The following is a 17,139-nucleotide window of genomic DNA, read 5'->3' as shown; positions in this document are numbered from 1 at the left end:
TTAACCACAGTAGCAGTAAGAAAATTAAAAGAGTACTACTGTAAATGCAAAAATAGATTTTATTTATTTCCAAACATTTGCCATAACTAAGGATATATTAGCGTAAAACACATACATGTTTTAAATTATATGGTTCACGCTTCCTCAGTTGCAAAGAATAATTTTTTTTTTTTAATCATCCCATAAAATCTCTTTGCAATAACCATCCAAGTTGTGGACAAGAGCAGATAAGAGTAACATTACTAATCAAAGATAGTGGCTGTTGCTATGATAATTTATGCAAATTGTAATGACACACCAATGGTTTTGCAAAGATACATTGATGCACAGTTCCTGATGACTGTGATATTTTGAGACTAACAGTGTGTGTAAATGGTTGCTTTGTAGCTGATGGTCCTGATAGACGTTGGAGTGAAATGAGCTGAGACCTTGGCAGATGAGAAGAGCATCAGACTTTTACTGGGTTTCCACTCCTTATATTTCTCACTGCCCTGTTTTTTTATTTTCCTCAACTATGTCACAGTCTTACATAGAAGGTCCCCAGAATTATTAAATTACATCACTTAGGCAAATGTTTTTTTTCTGGCTCCTTCACAATCACAATAGGACCACATACTTGAGTGAAGAAATAGATTTTATTTCTAAAATCAATTATCCTCCTTTCCCTTGCTGGCTTTTGGTCTCTCTTGCCATTTGTTTTCATTTCCCTACCCTTCCAGCTCTATCTCCTTTCACTGGCTCTCCAGGGACTCTCTCTTCAGCTCTTTATCGCCTCTCCTCCTCTCGTCTTATCTCGTCTTGTTGCCTTGTGCTCCAACTCTCCTGAGATCCTGGCAGATTGCTTCAGTGTATGAGACCAGATAATCACTCTGCAGTCATCATGTCAGCTATTCTCTTCTCTTTTTCCTCTCTTCTCTGCTGGCTGCTAAAGCTGTATTGATGTGGAAAAAATGCATTGTCTTTACAGAGGGGCAGCGTTCAATAATGTCTCACTTTTGTGGAGCTGGCAAACTGAGCAGCAACACAAAAACACTTTTGTGTTATAAAGTATTATTTTATTGATTTTTGCTTCATGTGTAGTTTCTTTGTCAGTACATCATGTGTACAGCAAGATGCTTTGACTTTACAAAAGAGCATCTTATAGGAATTTCGTTCTTTTCAGGACACAATCTGAACATCTGCAGTGCCTAAAATAAATGAATAAAACCCTGACATAATTTAGATAAGCTATAGCACAATAATTAATTTGTACCCACTTAAATACTTTGTTACAGTAATGTTTACATCTCAGGCTGCTTTACTGCTCTTCATGTCTTGTCTCTGGTCAACTCTTTTTAAGACAGATGAAGTCTGCTAGACTAAACACAAAGAAAGACAGTTTAAAAAGAGCCGATCAGGGCCAAGCAAATGGGTCCAGCTGTCTTGTTCAGATCCAGCATTGCTGATTTTGAAATCGGAAAATTCCGCCTAAAACTGGAGGGAGACTCCTGCCAAGGAATGCCTCACGCCTTGAAGTAAAGCCTATAACTTTTGAAAGATTGATGTTACCTGGGAGACATTTAGATATTTGGTTCAAATATGCTTGTGTGTGTTAGTCCGTCCAGCCTGGAGACAGGAAAGGATAAACTGATGAGTCGCAAGCAAAATTTTGATGGTTAAACACATAAAAGGTAATATTTTAATGGTAAAATCATACCTTTGAAAAATTATTAGTAAGCTGGTTTTAAAACTTCCAGTACAAAAATGATATGTGCCTTAGTTCCTCTCAGTCATTTTTAGGAATTCCCCATTTATTAATATTTTATTGCATTTAAGTGAGACCACATGTATAATCATGTACCATGTGATTGTAGACAATTCAAAAAGATGATATGGCTGAACAGTAGCAGCTTCATAAAAACTACTTGAGCATAGCCTCAGATCTTTCTGCAACAAAACAAAAAGAAAATGTTATTGCTTGGACATAAGAATGCACTTCTTTTAAGCCTCTAATGTTTTGCTGTCTTGTTTCAAGGGATTAAACAGTCTAGCTACATATATTCTTTTTCAATGGCTTGTGACTCATACAATTTACTCAATCACATGAAGCAAAGAGGAGGACATACAGCCACTATGTTTGTACTTCTGTCATTTTATTAAAGATGCAACACCTTAAACATTTAAACATTTAAAAAGAAGTCTAAATGAATTTGACTCATTTCCTGATTAGTGTCTCTGTAGAGTCATTATACTTGTGTGTGTTACTATTCGAAGCCGTTTCAGTTTTGGATATCTCCTGTCTGTGTGTTTGTTTCAGGTGGAGTGGATTCAGCAGCAGGTGGTGAAGAGGAGGATCAAGAGGGATTACAAACCAGTCCCACCCCTTTACCAGACAAGCCCTGCCCACAACCAAAACTACATATTCTATAATGATGCCAAGTGGAGCAGTATGTGGTACATTGTAAGTACACTGCATACTCTGCTGTTCTCAGAGGATTATGTGCTCCCTCTATTTATCCAGTATGCTGGTCAAAGGTCTGCTTAGGTCATGGGATGGTCCTGATTACTGCTGCCTCTGTGGAGCAAAGGGATTTGTTTGTGTTTTCTCTGAATGAAAGAATAAAGTTGCCATAGTGATGAAATTTTAAGCTTCACATAGTTTGAAAAGTGACTAGTAAGGGCCAGTGTTTGACATCCTGTGTTTATTTGTAAGTATGTGTCAAAGGAACGCAAAAGTTTGTCTGTTACAGCGTTTAGAGATCAGACATGCAGTCACATGCACGATCAGGGCTCTCAGATTCACATTGCTGGCATTTGAGAGCTTATCACAACGGTTTGTGTACACCATCAGATCATTTCTGTTTCTGTTTACATTTTCTTGTGTCCTTACCCCTGTCAATTGTTAACTCAATACAGATAACTTGAAACTTTGACCAGAACGTTTTGCTTTATGTCTTATTTTTCTACTGTAAAGATGGAATTCTCAGCATTTAATCAGTTTGTTTGGAGGTTTATGTAAAAAGTTGCTTTGTATATAGCTTACAGTTGAAATGGTGATCACAGAGCTCTGCTTTTTTGTCTTATTATATGATTTGTGCAGCTTTTAAACTTTGCATTTCTTTTACCTCCATTGTTTAGGATTATGTGTGCAATATGGCCAGTGCATTCTGGGCAATTTTGCATTGATCTCTGATTATTTTGCATTATGTTGGATATGGCAACTGTTGGAGAGTTTGGTCTTACATTTCTGACAGACTTAAAATTTTGCCACAGTTTGTCTTTGGGTGTTGGAGCTGAAGATGTCAATCTCAGCACAGTTTATGGCTGCTGCTTTGAATTGTCAATCAAAGATTTATTCCAAATATCTAATGATAACCCAACCAGATCAGACTTGGTACAACACAAGTTAATGTGCTGTAATTGGTTGAGAGCCAGCTGAGTCAGTTTATAATGAAATGCTGATGGAATTAAAAAAGCTAAAGGGTAAAAAATGGAGAGCGTTTCAAACCCTTCACCATTTGCCCTTTTTACTACTGCTGCGTAATTTGATGTATTAAGCGTCATTATTTTCTCTAATCGGCTGTTTATTTGAGCAGTGAAATGATGACTCAGACTTCACAGTGTTGGCAGGAAAGTGGTGTGATGTGAAAGACCTAAAATCAACATCTTGCAGCTAAACGTTTTGTTCCTTTTTGTAATGGTTAACATGCCGCTCAGAAGACGGGTGAAGTCATAAAGATGTTGGGCTGGCAGCCCATATTGTCATTTTTGTGTGACCCACAGATGCTACAATTTATTTAATATCCTGCTCTAAACGTAATATGAGATTTTGTGAAACAATTTTCCTACAAGCCTGCCATAAACATTTTTGGACTTGTTTATAATAACGCTTATTGTATCTGTAAGTTAAAAGGTTGTGATGTGGATAAAACCACATCTCATATGTTTTCCTTTCTCTCCACCTGCCCTCCCCTCACCTCGCCTCTGCAGCACTGCAACGATGATGTCCATAACTGTCAGTCGGACATGAACATCATGGGGGCGTGGAAGAGGGGTTACACGGGTAAAAACGTGGTGGTTACCATACTAGATGACGGCATTGAGAGGACCCACCAAGACCTTATTCAGAACTACGTGAGTGTGTATGTATGTATGTGCGTGTAGGGTGGCTATGAGTGGCAGTGTGTGTGTGTGTGTGTAAGTTTGCTGTCGTCAATGAAAAGGTGTGAATCTTTGAAAGTACCATTGTATGTATGTGGTTCAGGTAGGTATATTAATTTAGATATAACTTCCTCTACATGTCTGTGTTTGTTTATAATGATCAGTAATATTGATTCTTGATTAATTCAGTTCGATTCAGTTAAATACAATTAAAATGTATTTATATAGCACATTTAAAAAGAAACTTCAGTTGGCCAAAGTGCTTCACAATAACTACTGCAATCACAAATACAAATAACTACAAATGAATATATCAAGAAAAAGTAATAACAAGCCATGGCATACAGTGGTCCCTTGTTAATTGAGGGAGTTACGTTCTAAAATTAACCCGCAATAGACGAAATCCGCAAAGTAGTCAGCTTTATTTTTTACAATGATTATCTATGTTTTAAGGCTGTAAAACCCCTCATTACACACTTTATACACTTTTCTCAGACAGGCATTAACATTTTCACACTTTTCTCTCTTGTTTAAACACCCTCAAAGTTCAAACCTTCGTAGAAAAATAAGTCCAGTATTACAGAATGAAACGCTCTGTAAAAAAAAAAAAAAGCATGCGATATAGCAAGGGACCACTCCGTTCAGCTAGCTGAAGGGCAGGAAAAAAGGAGCATTTTCAGTCTAGAATTAAATTTTCAGAAAGACTGAGAAGATCTGACGGACAAAGGGAGGCTGTTCCACAGTCTGGGTGCTGCCACAGAAAAGGCTCGGTCGCCTCGGGTTTTCATCCTGGTTTAGGGACAGCCTACAGGAGCTGGGCAGCTGACCTCAGGGCTCTGGACGGAGTGTAGGGCCACAATAACTCACTCAAATAAGAAGGGCCCGTAGAGTGCAAACACTTAAAAACAACAATTTAAATTTCACTCAAGAGCAGACAGGGAGCCAGTGTAAGGTGCACAAAACAGAGGGGATGTACTCACGCCACTGAGCTTATGTGTACCGTAAATGGTAAATGGTCTGTATTTATATAGCACTTTACTGTACCTGGAAGGATACCCAAAGCGCTTTACATCATACATCACATTCATCCATTCACACACATTCACAATCTCATGATAAATAAATCAATGGTAATGATCTTAACATATTAGTGGCAAAAAATTAGTTTAGAGATGATTATAATCTTAATTTTCAATTTTTTTTTAATTAAATACCTAAGTCATAATAGATAAAGTAATGCATTTATGTTATGTTTTATGCTTTTCCAGAAAAAGACTCCATTGTGCTAAGCCCAGGATTTCCATTTATTTCTAGTCAGGTGTTTTGAATCAGAGAAACATCTAAAAGTCTGTCAAGGACTGGAAGATCTTTTGACCCATTTTTTCATTAGATTTACCTGTTGCCATTTTCTCTCCTCAGATCTTTATAAGAGCAGTTTTGGAGTTTGATGCTTTAGGTCTCACCTCGGTTTCTCTTGCAGGATCCTCAAGCAAGCTATGACGTCAACAGCAACGATCCAGATCCCCTGCCTCGATATGACGCAACCAATGAGAACAAGTAAGAAAATCTTTTAAAAATTGTGAAATTTTAACTGTTAAAATGGGCTTGAGGAAAAACTAAGAATATGGCATTTTTCTTTAGTTATATTTATTAAGTGCTGCATAATATATATATATATATATATATATATATATATATATATTTTTTTTTTTTTTTTTTTTTCTCAACTGAAAGCTGTGTGTTTATATCAGCCGAGTCCTGACTTTGTTGTGGGTGCAATGAGTTACATTAGAGAATTTGATTGTGACATTTGTGGGTAGGTTGTGGTTTTCTGTTTTGACGATCGTGTGTGTGTGTGTGTGTGTGTGTGTGTGTGTGTGTGTGTGTGTGTGTGTGTGTGTGTGTGTGTGTGTGTGTGTGTGTGTGTGTGTGTGTGTGTGTTTGAAAGAGAGAGGGAAAATAAAAAACTCGCTTGTCCATGCACTTGTTTTGTGCCAGCTTGGCTTTGGCTCAGTGAGTGATTTTTGAGAGTGTGCATGTGTGTGTTTGGCTGCAGCAACCCAAGTGCCATGGCTCAGTCCCAGCTGGTAATGCATTGTCTTAAAGAGACATGAGGCCCACAGATGCATCTTAATGAGCTAGTTGTCTTTTAAGGGTTGAATTCATAGTTTACAATGATGTTATGTGTGTTGACAGACATCTGGTGTACTTTTTGACTCCTCATATTATCATAACAAAATACAACTTATTTTAGTTTAAGGGTAGCTAAATGAATTTGAAAAGTTGATGTAAGGTAGCTGGCTAATTAAACTGGTAATTGAGAAGCACATAGTCGGTTAGATTTTGTGGAATAAACTTCATTTGGCAAACTGCCTTTTACAGATGAAGACTTTGTGTTATATAACTGTAAGAATATTGTAATGTTTTTAGAAATAAATATGTTTCTGTGTATAAAAGAGTTATGATTTGAAAGACAACAGGAGGAAATTATCATGACATCAATCAATATTTAACTCTCTGAGGGAACACATTTTGGTACGCCATCTGTCTGTAACAAGGAACTCTCTCATGTCTTCTAACTTTTAAACATTCCCCAAAATATGTCAACAATTGAACCAAGTATGTACAAGTACCAGTTTAATCTACTGTCATGGTTCCACACCTTTTTTTGCCCCATAGCTGCTGGTCTGTTTTCTTAGTATTTTTTCATATAGCTTCTAAGACATATGTAAGAGCATTTGTCTGCTTTTGTTTTGAACTTAAATTCTTCCACTTGCTGCAGAGGTTATTCTATATTAGGGTGTTGTTAATTGAGCGCTGGAAAGATTGGTCACTGGGCTTCTGTAGAGTAATATGCTTTAACTGGTGTGGAGAAATCTTGAGTTGCAGCTGGTAGGATAACAGGAAAGATGAAGGCCGCCTGCAGACTAAATATTAGCTCAATATTTGTATGCACTGTGATGTGCACAGTCTGCTTTGGCCATCTTGCACTGGAGCCTTTTTTCTGAATCGTTACTCCATAGGCACAAGTGTATGGCTTCAAAAAGGTATCTGTTTTTAATGTACACCAACTTAAGCTGTGCAGTTTATGATAAATTACTGCCATTAATACTTAATCTAATGAGGCGTAATCAAAATCTGTCATGATAATGGTATCATGAACATGATTGCTAAGGCCAAAATTATTACATGTAAACTCACAAAGTTGACTCTTCTCAGATTTCAAATGCACTCTGTTAATTTCAATCAAATAAAATAGAGTATATGTACTAAAAACATTGTTTTTAATCAGTTTAATTGATGCAAAAGTGTTTATTGGAATTTTAGAGACACCTATGCTCCTATTAGTGAGACATCTTTTACTGGGCCCATGGTTATTTCAGCACATTATGTATTCTTACATTGTTCACACTACATGACATTCTGCTGTTATGCTCAGGACTTTTGAAATCATGGTATGTTCAAACTACATGACTTTTCTGTGGCAAGAGAAGACTTTTCACCCGACTGAACCCCCAGACTTGGCCGACTGATCTTTCCAACACTTACAGTTGTCATGTATAAAAGTCTCTCGCTCTCTCTTTCTATCTTATAATAGATATATTATAATAATATCTATCAATTTTGCTTTCAGTAAAAATAGACCTTTTTTTCCCCAATTGAAGTGAAGTTTCAAAGGTTAGTAAGTCACAGGTTTAAGGGTTAGGCTGAAATACAAAAAGTAATAAATATAGTTTGTACAAACAACTAAATAAAACAAACGCAAAACAGTTTTTATGCACACCACACAGAGTTAAAAGTGATTTTTAGTGTTTGTATCTGTTGAAATTTTAAAAAGCTAAGTGTTCCTGGTATTATCCAGTCCGCAAATGTCACAAATGAGAAACTCATGAGTTTCTGTGACACAGATGTGTAGAAAATGGAAAATACAGGCAAACACAAAAGACTGGAAAGATAGCCAGACGACGATTTTATGGATTACTGAAGTGAAGTGAACAGAGTGGAGACTGTTAAAGTATTTTCAAAGAGGAAGTCAGCAGTTTGGCTCATTACCATAGATAAAAGAGCGTTCTTTCAGTAATTTTTATTTAGTATTTTGTACTTTACCCCTCACTGCTTCAGTTGTTTTAACTTCTCCAGGACAGTGAGATTTTTCCCCCATATCCACTTTAGAGTAAAAGAAAGGCTTCCACACTTCCAACAGTTTATTTTTTATTTTTTTTTATTACTTGTCCTGTCCAGCATTGTAGCTAACAGAATGATGGTCTGGTTGCTGTGTTGTCCCGAACAAATTTGCTTTGCCATGAGGAACTTTATGGGTGTGATGATGAGTGTGATCGTGCAAATGTGACCACGCCTCTACGGAGGCTAGAGGCAGACTAAGGCGGCCCAGAGACCCGGGCGATCAGCAGCAATCCCAGAGCATGAACCCAAACCACCCCAGAAATCAGAAAATTTGCCTTACAGGAAGATTAAAAAAAGAGATAAGTTCAGGTACCATTACATGCGCCCTGCACTTATGTTCAGCAGCAGAACTTTTGGCAACAGTTACAACCTCTAACTTTTTTTAGGCATTGCCTCTCCTCGTCTTCCAGATGTTTGAGAACTTTTAAGTTTGCTGGAGTCCTATAGAAGTGGGAGATTTCAATTTCTGTCCAGACATTCTAGACTCGTCATTTGCATTGTGCAAAATGTAAAAATGTCTGGTTGAAAGACCTTTGCCTTAAACAAACCATTAGAAACAAGTTATACTTAAAATAGCTTGGTAATCTTCTGATTTTGACTGTCAATTTCAGACATTTAAAGTCTCATGTACTAGAAGAAGCTATGGCGTACCACAACATGATACAAACTCTACCGTGTTTTGTGGCATATAAGCCAATGAGTGCATCCTTTAGTTTGCTTTCCCCTTTCCATTTTTTGTACTTACCTATGTTGATGTGCAGCATATGGTTTGAGCTGGACCAAATGCTACAGATGGCTCTGGCTTGACCTGATCTTTGTAAAATCCTCAGTGTGATGTCCATCTCTTTTCTCCACAATCCACATCAACCTTTACTAGGGCTGGGCAATATGGCCTAAAAATAAAATCTCAGATTTTTTATAACCAAATCCGATTTCCGATTTTAATCGATTTTTTTCCCTTTTCTTTTACAAAACATAAACTTATTAAAAACATTCATTTGTTTATATAGATGTATGCTAGCAAAAATAAAGCATATAATGTCATAGCTTTTCCACCATATAAACGACTTCATATCTTACATTGAAATATGCGACACAATGCACCCGTGATCTCTTTCCATCTGGATCCTTATCATACAGGATCCACTGCAGAAATAATTCCCCTGATGAAGGTTGTCTCTTAACTAGGGTTTGTGGGTTAAAATGATTTCTGCATCTCATAGAGAGCAGCATTTCTCACTGCAGTTATACGCACAGCTAAATCCCAGGCGTGAGTGAAGGGTCACTTTACTGAAAATCTGTCAGACAAACACCGTTCTGGTGTGGAGGGAGGGCTAAGTCTGCCGCTAAATAACTATGGAAAAAAATCCCGATTTTCAAAAAAATTAATCTCCAGAAATGGAAAATTCGATTTATCGATTTTATCGATTAATCGCCCAGCCCTAACCTTTACCAACTTCTCCCTTTCCTCTTAGGGCCAAGTCCAGGATGCAACCTCACTCTTTTATGACTAAAACCTTTGTATAACATGACAAACTGCTAAAACAAAGATTTTTAGATATCTGAACATGTCTGATGTGTAGAAATCTTAAACAGTTTGTAAATGCAAATAAGTTAATAATTAAGAAATATGGTACTTCTACTTTAAAGCTTTTTTGAATTTTATTTAATAGTAGTACAAGGAAAGCATGGTTTAGTATGTACATTTTTGTATCGTGAAAGTAGTTATTTTTAATTATTTTTAACTTTTAATGTAGTTTAAATCATTTTAACCTGAGATATTCAGGTTAGTGTGACGCAGATTCTTTTCAGTGTAAGTGCTTCCCTAGACTCTGTAACTACCCTTCTCTTTCATGGGGATTTCTTTGGCTAGATGCTGAGTTTCCATGGCAGCGGTCAGAGATGTTTCCGGGGGTGCTGTTGTGATGCAGATGTTCTCTGCAGGAGGAATGTGTGTATGTGTGTTTGTGCAGATTCAGAAAGTTGTTTTTGAGCAGGCGGCAGACACAAACATGCTATGTTTGTTTACGCTAGTCGCTGACCCGGGTCAATTGTCACCACCACAGTTACTGGTGGAATGTCACCCTGTCGCGTGTGTGTGTATTTTTAAATGTTCTGCATAATCTGACTTTAGTCCTGTTAGGCTTTGTTAAAGCAATCATGTGTGTGTGTGGGAAGGGGGGTGTCACATTGCTTACCCGGTGCTCGGGTATAATATGTATGCACACATTTGTCAGTAATATATGCATTTATGTGTTCCTGTCCATTAAATCTACTTCAAGAGTTGCATGTTTTTATACACAGATACATTTTGTGGGTGAGTTTAGATTTGGGACTAAACTCTTCATTCCTGCCCTTTCCTCAGACACGGTACACGGTGTGCGGGTGAAGTTGCTGCAGCTGCAAACAACACCCAATGCATTGTGGGAATTGCCTACAATGCTAGAATAGGAGGTGAGTGATTGGTTAAATTTGTATTCAACTATTTTGACATGATTATGAAGATTCAGCTCAGACTTGTATATGTAGTAAAACATTTAATTTGTTCGAATTTCGTTCATACTGTGTAATTGGATGCTACAATTAAGTAGGTCAAGACCTACATTGACTGAACATTTTTTTTACCAAAAGGAGATCCCTTATGTTTCTTAGACTTGGTGGGTAAATCCAAGGAAAAAAGCTATTTGCTAGCTAGTTGCTAAAATATAGCTGAAGAGCAGTTTTATTGTGTCTTCTACATGTTCAAAGTGGTTCCAAACTCCACTAGATGGTTATACTAATTCTATTATTTACCCCATTCCCTGTGGATGCATGTGTTGTTGTCCATGGAAACATTACAAGGGGATGTAGTAACCCCCATCAAAATTTGAAGTGTTTTTGGTAAAAATTGATCCAAATTTTGCCAGCAAAATTCTTCCTTCACAGCAATAGAGAGCCACTATCTATCCTCTCTCTATAAGGACCAGGGGTTCAGGTCTTTTTTTCCTTCATTTTTTCCTTCAGAAATGTGGTCATTCAAATAATTTGATTTGACTTTGAGGCACTTTTTTTGCACAAATGTGCATATTCAAAGAACAATAACATATTTGTTTTAATGTGTATCTGCTAATTTTTCTTTTCTTGTGTTATTATTGATTTGTTTTGGGGCAAGAGTACTGACATGAAAAATACTTGGCAGACCTGCATGTTTTAAATTTATTATTATTTTGTTGTGATGTTTCAGCTGCTTCCTATTAAATCTCAAAGGCAGGTTTAATGTACATACCAAGAAGATGTATTAAACCTGAGTTTGTGTGTGCCTTGTTTCTGTGTTCAGGTGTGCGAATGCTAGATGGAGATGTAACAGACATGGTAGAGGCCAAGTCTCTGAACTTCCACCCGCAGCACATTGACATCTACAGCGCCAGTTGGGGACCTGATGATGATGGAAAAACTGTGGATGGACCAGCAATTTTGGCCCGGCAGGCGTTTGAGAATGGCATCCGCACGGTGGGCACATGTTCGCTTTCACATTTACATTCAGAAATGTGTACAAATAAATGGATGATATTTGCATTCATATGGAAGGAATACCATTACTTTGGCATAACAGATTCTTCTCTGTTATTTTTTATATATGAATCTCATCCTCATATTAAAGTGCAGGATACACATCAGTTTGCATATTTGTTGGCTTTGAAGGCATGACCACAAGCTGGTTCTGTGCTATTGGCTTAATGAAGTCAAAATCTGTAACATAGGGCAAGAGAGGTTGAATTAATGTACTAGTTGCATCCAATAAAATACAACTGTGATCTGAGAGTGTTTGGTACAGGCAGCTCACAGACAGATTTCTGAAAGAGTGAGACAAGGAAGTCATGGCAGGTGATCAGTCACCTTCTAATTTTCTGATTACAATCTGGAAGTCTAAGTAGAAAAGGAATGATCTGAAATAGAGAAAAGAAAGAAAAAAAAAAGACAGACAAGGCCTGAGTGGGAGTAGAAGAGAATCCCCATTGCTGCTGACAGACTGGCTTTTCAAGACCGAAGTGAGGAAGAAATCTGTCCAGGTGCTCTGGGTTAGTATCAGTGTAGGCTTTCAAGCCCTGCCATGCTTTTGTGAGTGTGTTTGTGAAGTTTAGTTAAGATGTCGTACCTGTTAGTGTAACATCTACCTGAGTGACACCCTGAAGAGACGATGTAGAGCTGAGGTGTTAAAGATGAGACTGACAGATGTAGAGTTACACTCTGTGACTGCTCTATATGTAATCTAAACAGGCCTTACCTTGCATGTGCAATGTTTTACATGTTCTTTTTGCCATGTGTGTTTATATATTTGGTTTTTGTCTGTGTTGTAAATGTTTTTGTGTTGGGCAACCCACACGTACGTAGGTTCGACTTGTTAGAGAGGAAAGGTCATAAATACAATTTCTTAGCTTGAAACTCTGATTCAGTATTTATTTCTTTTGTTTAAAACTCTTAAGATCTTTTAATTAACTGATTAATCAACTAGTTTGATTTTAAATAAGTTTCCTAAGAAAACAAAGTAATTAGTATTTGTGTAATAAATGGCACGTATTTCTTGTTTGCTCTCTTTCAATCTCCTGGTCATAATTACTCTATTTTTCCTTTCTTTTCCTCTCCTCCTCTCCTCTCCTCCTTGCTCTTCATCGCTGTCATCTGTCAGCATTTTCTCTTGTGTCATCCTCATCGTCACGTGCTCATCCCTTCTCAAACACTACATTCATCCTTTTATTGCATTTTTTTAAATTCAGGTCTGACAATCTGTGTTGTTTTTGTTGACTTCTCATCCAGTATTACCTTTATGAGTCAGCTGGTCATCATCAGCATTGCGATGCCCTCCATGTGTCTCCACATAGTCCAGGGTTTAAATCCAGATATTTAGATTAGATTTTTAAGAAGCTGCCATACATGTTTTGGGCTTCACTTATAATGTATGTCTGTATGTGTTGTGTGCTGTTAATCACTGCTAAAAAGCACATGAATGATTTCCTGTGTCAGTTTTTAAGTGTGTATTTATTATGTGGGTTATCATGTTGAGACACAGGGTCTCATTTTTAAGAGAGACTTGTCAAGAACAGAATACAACATAGAGTTACAGACAAATAACACATATACGGTACAATACTATCATCATTGCATAGGTTCTTGTCTTAAATGTGTTGGTTTGTAAAAAATGTAAAGCTGTTTTCTTATTGTCTCTTTATGATTTGCTGTCATTCTTAAGTTTAGTTAATACTACTGTTTATGTAAGATTTTCAAAAGGAACAGAGGAAAACTAACCGCATGCAAAGTAGAACTTAGTAAACACAGGTGAAGGATGAGGAAAATGAATAACTAGTGCATGATTTAACTAAATTGGATTAGAAATATCAAGAAACTGCTTTAAAATAAAATTAAGTTCACTTAAATGCAGCATCATACCTGCTGTTGTTAGTTTTTTTTTGTAAAAATAAACAAAAGAATTTTAAAAAATTAAAGGTTAAGTCTCTTCATGTAACCACATCGGAGTTTGTTCCTTTATTGCAAATCTTCAATGTTGATCGTTTTACATCATTTAAAATGTTTTATGGACTTTTGAGCCCAAACAAACAACAAAAATCTACTCCAGGGTATCGTCAAGCTTTGCAGCAAGGTTGTGGGAATCCGCTTGAACAACTTGAAGGATGTTTGTACACCAGGAAACTTAGGAAGGTTCGTTCAGTTCTGGCAGACCGGGGTCATCCCCCTTATGACTACTTTATATTGCTTCCCTTAGGCCGTAGATTTGTGATGTCATGGGCAAGGACAATCAGATTTAAAAACTCTTTTCTCTTTATGGTCATTGGGTTTTTAAATAAGGTTGGGTGACTTTTTATTTATTGTGTTAGGCTTAATTGTTTATTGTTGTGTTCTTGTCTAGTTGGCTGCAAAACCAATTGCCCCACTGGGGATAATAAAGCTAACCTTGGAGCCTCTGCATCTTTTTCAGGGGAGGAAAGGCCTTGGCTCTATCTTTGTGTGGGCTTCAGGTAACGGCGGGCGCAGCAGAGACCACTGCTCCTGTGATGGCTACACCAACTCCATCTACACCATCTCCATCTCCAGCACAGCAGAGAGTGGCCGCAAGCCTTGGTACCTGGAAGAATGTTCGTCCACACTGACCACCACGTACAGCAGCGGGGAGAACTATGACCGAAAGATTGTAAGGATTGATGTGTTTTTAAGTGTGTATATTTATGGTAGATTTTGAGAATTGGCCCTTTTGAGAGACTTGTTCAGAACCTGTTTTTTTTTCTTTGTTGACCTACAAAGCATTAAAAATCTGGAAAGGAACTACCCTCATGGGGAATAGAATGGCAGGGTGATCGAGACCAACGTGACCAACAGCATCATTTTAAAAAAGAAGAACCAGTGGAACAGCCGGTTTACTAGCTGCATTTGTAAATTCTGCCCAATACGCTTCTTAGACAATATAAAAAGTTTTAGTTATTTAACTAAATTCATAAATATCCTTTGTTTACAACTATTATTGAGTGATTTAATATCACAATGAACAGAGCTGCAAACCTTTTTGCTTTTCATAAATACTGTTCATCATTTGGAAATGCTGATTGCACAGAGCATTAATAAATGATGGCTGTTTAAAACGGTGGATATTAAGACTTTAGTTCACAGGGAAAACAAGACAAAGACCATTATCTGTGAAGATAAACTCTCCCTGTACGTGAATTTTGTTTCTGTACTTAAGTTCATGTAAATTAATTGATTCCAGATGGTACAAATGTCTGATGCTTTATTGAATCTAAATTTCACAACATTCACACAACTTTGAGTTTTGTTATTCCAGCTACAAATATGCCTCCTTGCATGTGCAGTATTATACAGCTTGGCATTAACTTGTGACCTTGTTTGACTCAGACTGACCACATCACTCCCATGAACAAAAATGGTTGATCACTTAGAGCAAACTTGTCTTCTGGTGTCATGCTACATTCCTCATATTGATGCTACAGGCAAGCACACACATGCACACACACTACTTACAGTTTAGTCAGTGTACCTTTGTTCACTTAACAGTAGAACTTCTACTGCAAAACATACTGTACTCTCTACTTTAACATGACTAGACTAATTTCACATTTTACAAAATCATCACAGGTCAAATAATCTCTCAAACTTTTCAGTCCAGAAAAGGCCCTTTGATGAAGGTTCAGACTGGAGGTTAGCCAAGATTTTCTTGGCTGACCAACTGTCAAGCTGTCTGATTAGTTGTGTGGTTAAAGTCCATGCATTCAAAGCGAACATGCAGTTCTTTAATAACTTATTTTATCTTATTTTTACTTACTTTATTTCTTTTTATGAGATAAATTGATTCCTGGGGAGTGTTTATGTGTGTTTTTACACAATTCTGTATCATATCAAACATGGCAGCATATCAAAGCTGGAATTTGTGTTTTTAGTTTGAGGCATTTCTAAATCCTCCCGATCCTCATGACTTCAATCTTCCTCTCATTTTGGTTCTTGTTCTGCTGTCATTTTTAAGGCCGGGGCACCCTCACCTCTGCCATTCATTGACATTTACTCTTTTTCTCATGTCTGTGCCTTCCTCTACATTATTTCTATAGTTTCTCTGTATCTCTCTGACCCTCTTCTTCTTTGCAGATCACAACAGACCTGAGACACCGGTGTACAGACAGTCACACAGGGACATCAGCCTCGGCTCCCATGGCAGCTGCCATCATTGCGCTGGCTCTGGAGGCAAAGTAAGATCCACTTAACCTCATCCCATCACTTCATCCCTTGGCCCCTTGCTTAAACTCTAATGCCTTCTTGTAAAGGTAAACACGTGAGGCAATTTATTTTCCACTTATTCATCACGGTTAAAGGGCCAGTAGAAATAAATTAAACCTATTAGAAAAACTGTAAAATTTGTACAAGGTTTAACAGGATGCAGTGGTCATAGTTGACAACTGGACTTTATCCTCATATCAGCCTCATGTAGAAAAGTTACCGCTGGATGCTGGGCTATAGCACCTTGTTTACATCATATGATTTAAGTACATAAGACGAGTAACCTGCACTTACTACACAGTAATGTTTACACACTCAACGCTTTTCTGTTTGGACTTCAAAACAGTTGACAAGTGTGCTTTGTGTTTTGTCTGCATTAATACAAGTTTGAGAAGTACAAATATTGTTTAAATAGCTATTATGTTGGTGCAAGTAGTGAAGGCAGAAAGCTTAGAGAAGGATGTTAAACATTTGTTAATATTTACTGGTTATTTTCACCCAGACTTGACGGAGAGGGTGTAAAGCATGTAGATAACAAATCAAAGCTTCAGACTGGAGCAGGATTAGGCTTGTGATTGTCAAGTGATTTTTTGTTTACTGCAGATGCTTGATTAATGTGGTTATCTGCCTTCTGGCCTTTTTATGGTTGTTTTAGCTCTGATAGTCACATTAACTTCAATAAAAATGAAAGCCGTTGATTGATATAGAATATGAATAAACACACAGAATACTTAGATGTACAGTTCCCCATTCAGAAACACCATCACTGTGTGAAGTAGCAGATGTCGGTCTTCATTAGGATATCATAATCACAATTGGTGCATTTGCAAATTTTAAAAACATTTAGGAAGTTTAAGCATCCACTAAATTAGAACAAGACATCTCTGATAAAGGATTTTCAATACCAAACACCTCATTTAGAAGGTAAAGTCGTTCCACTGTGGAAATTAAATAAAAATGTAACAAATGCACTTGTTAAAATTAAGCTCTTTTTCCACTTGGTTTAGTGTCTTGTACTTATACCTTCAAGATGCTGGTGTC

At 37.2% G+C, this 17,139-nt stretch overlaps 1 protein-coding gene across 3 annotated transcripts in view; it reads left to right on the top strand.

The window, feature by feature from the left end:
- The window catches only part of pcsk5b (proprotein convertase subtilisin/kexin type 5b), an 82,883-nt gene that overhangs the window by 15,884 nt on the left and 49,860 nt on the right, over positions 1–17,139 (top strand). For all 3 annotated transcript variants that reach the window (XM_041998408.1, XM_041998407.1, XM_041998406.1), the window contains exons 3-9: positions 2,297–2,440; positions 3,970–4,113; positions 5,621–5,697; positions 10,691–10,779; positions 11,642–11,814; positions 14,297–14,509; positions 15,970–16,070. In XM_041998408.1, the coding sequence (XP_041854342.1) occupies positions 2,297–2,440; positions 3,970–4,113; positions 5,621–5,697; positions 10,691–10,779; positions 11,642–11,814; positions 14,297–14,509; positions 15,970–16,070 (941 nt within the window). The remainder of the gene's footprint in view (positions 1–2,296; positions 2,441–3,969; positions 4,114–5,620; positions 5,698–10,690; positions 10,780–11,641; positions 11,815–14,296; positions 14,510–15,969; positions 16,071–17,139) is intronic.

Source organism: Melanotaenia boesemani, chromosome 11 (assembly GCF_017639745.1).
Source record: "Melanotaenia boesemani isolate fMelBoe1 chromosome 11, fMelBoe1.pri, whole genome shotgun sequence".
NCBI lineage: Eukaryota > Metazoa > Chordata > Actinopteri > Atheriniformes > Melanotaeniidae > Melanotaenia > Melanotaenia boesemani.
The sequence above is the reverse complement of the archived record's forward strand: the minus strand, read 5'-3'. Positions and strand labels throughout refer to the sequence as shown.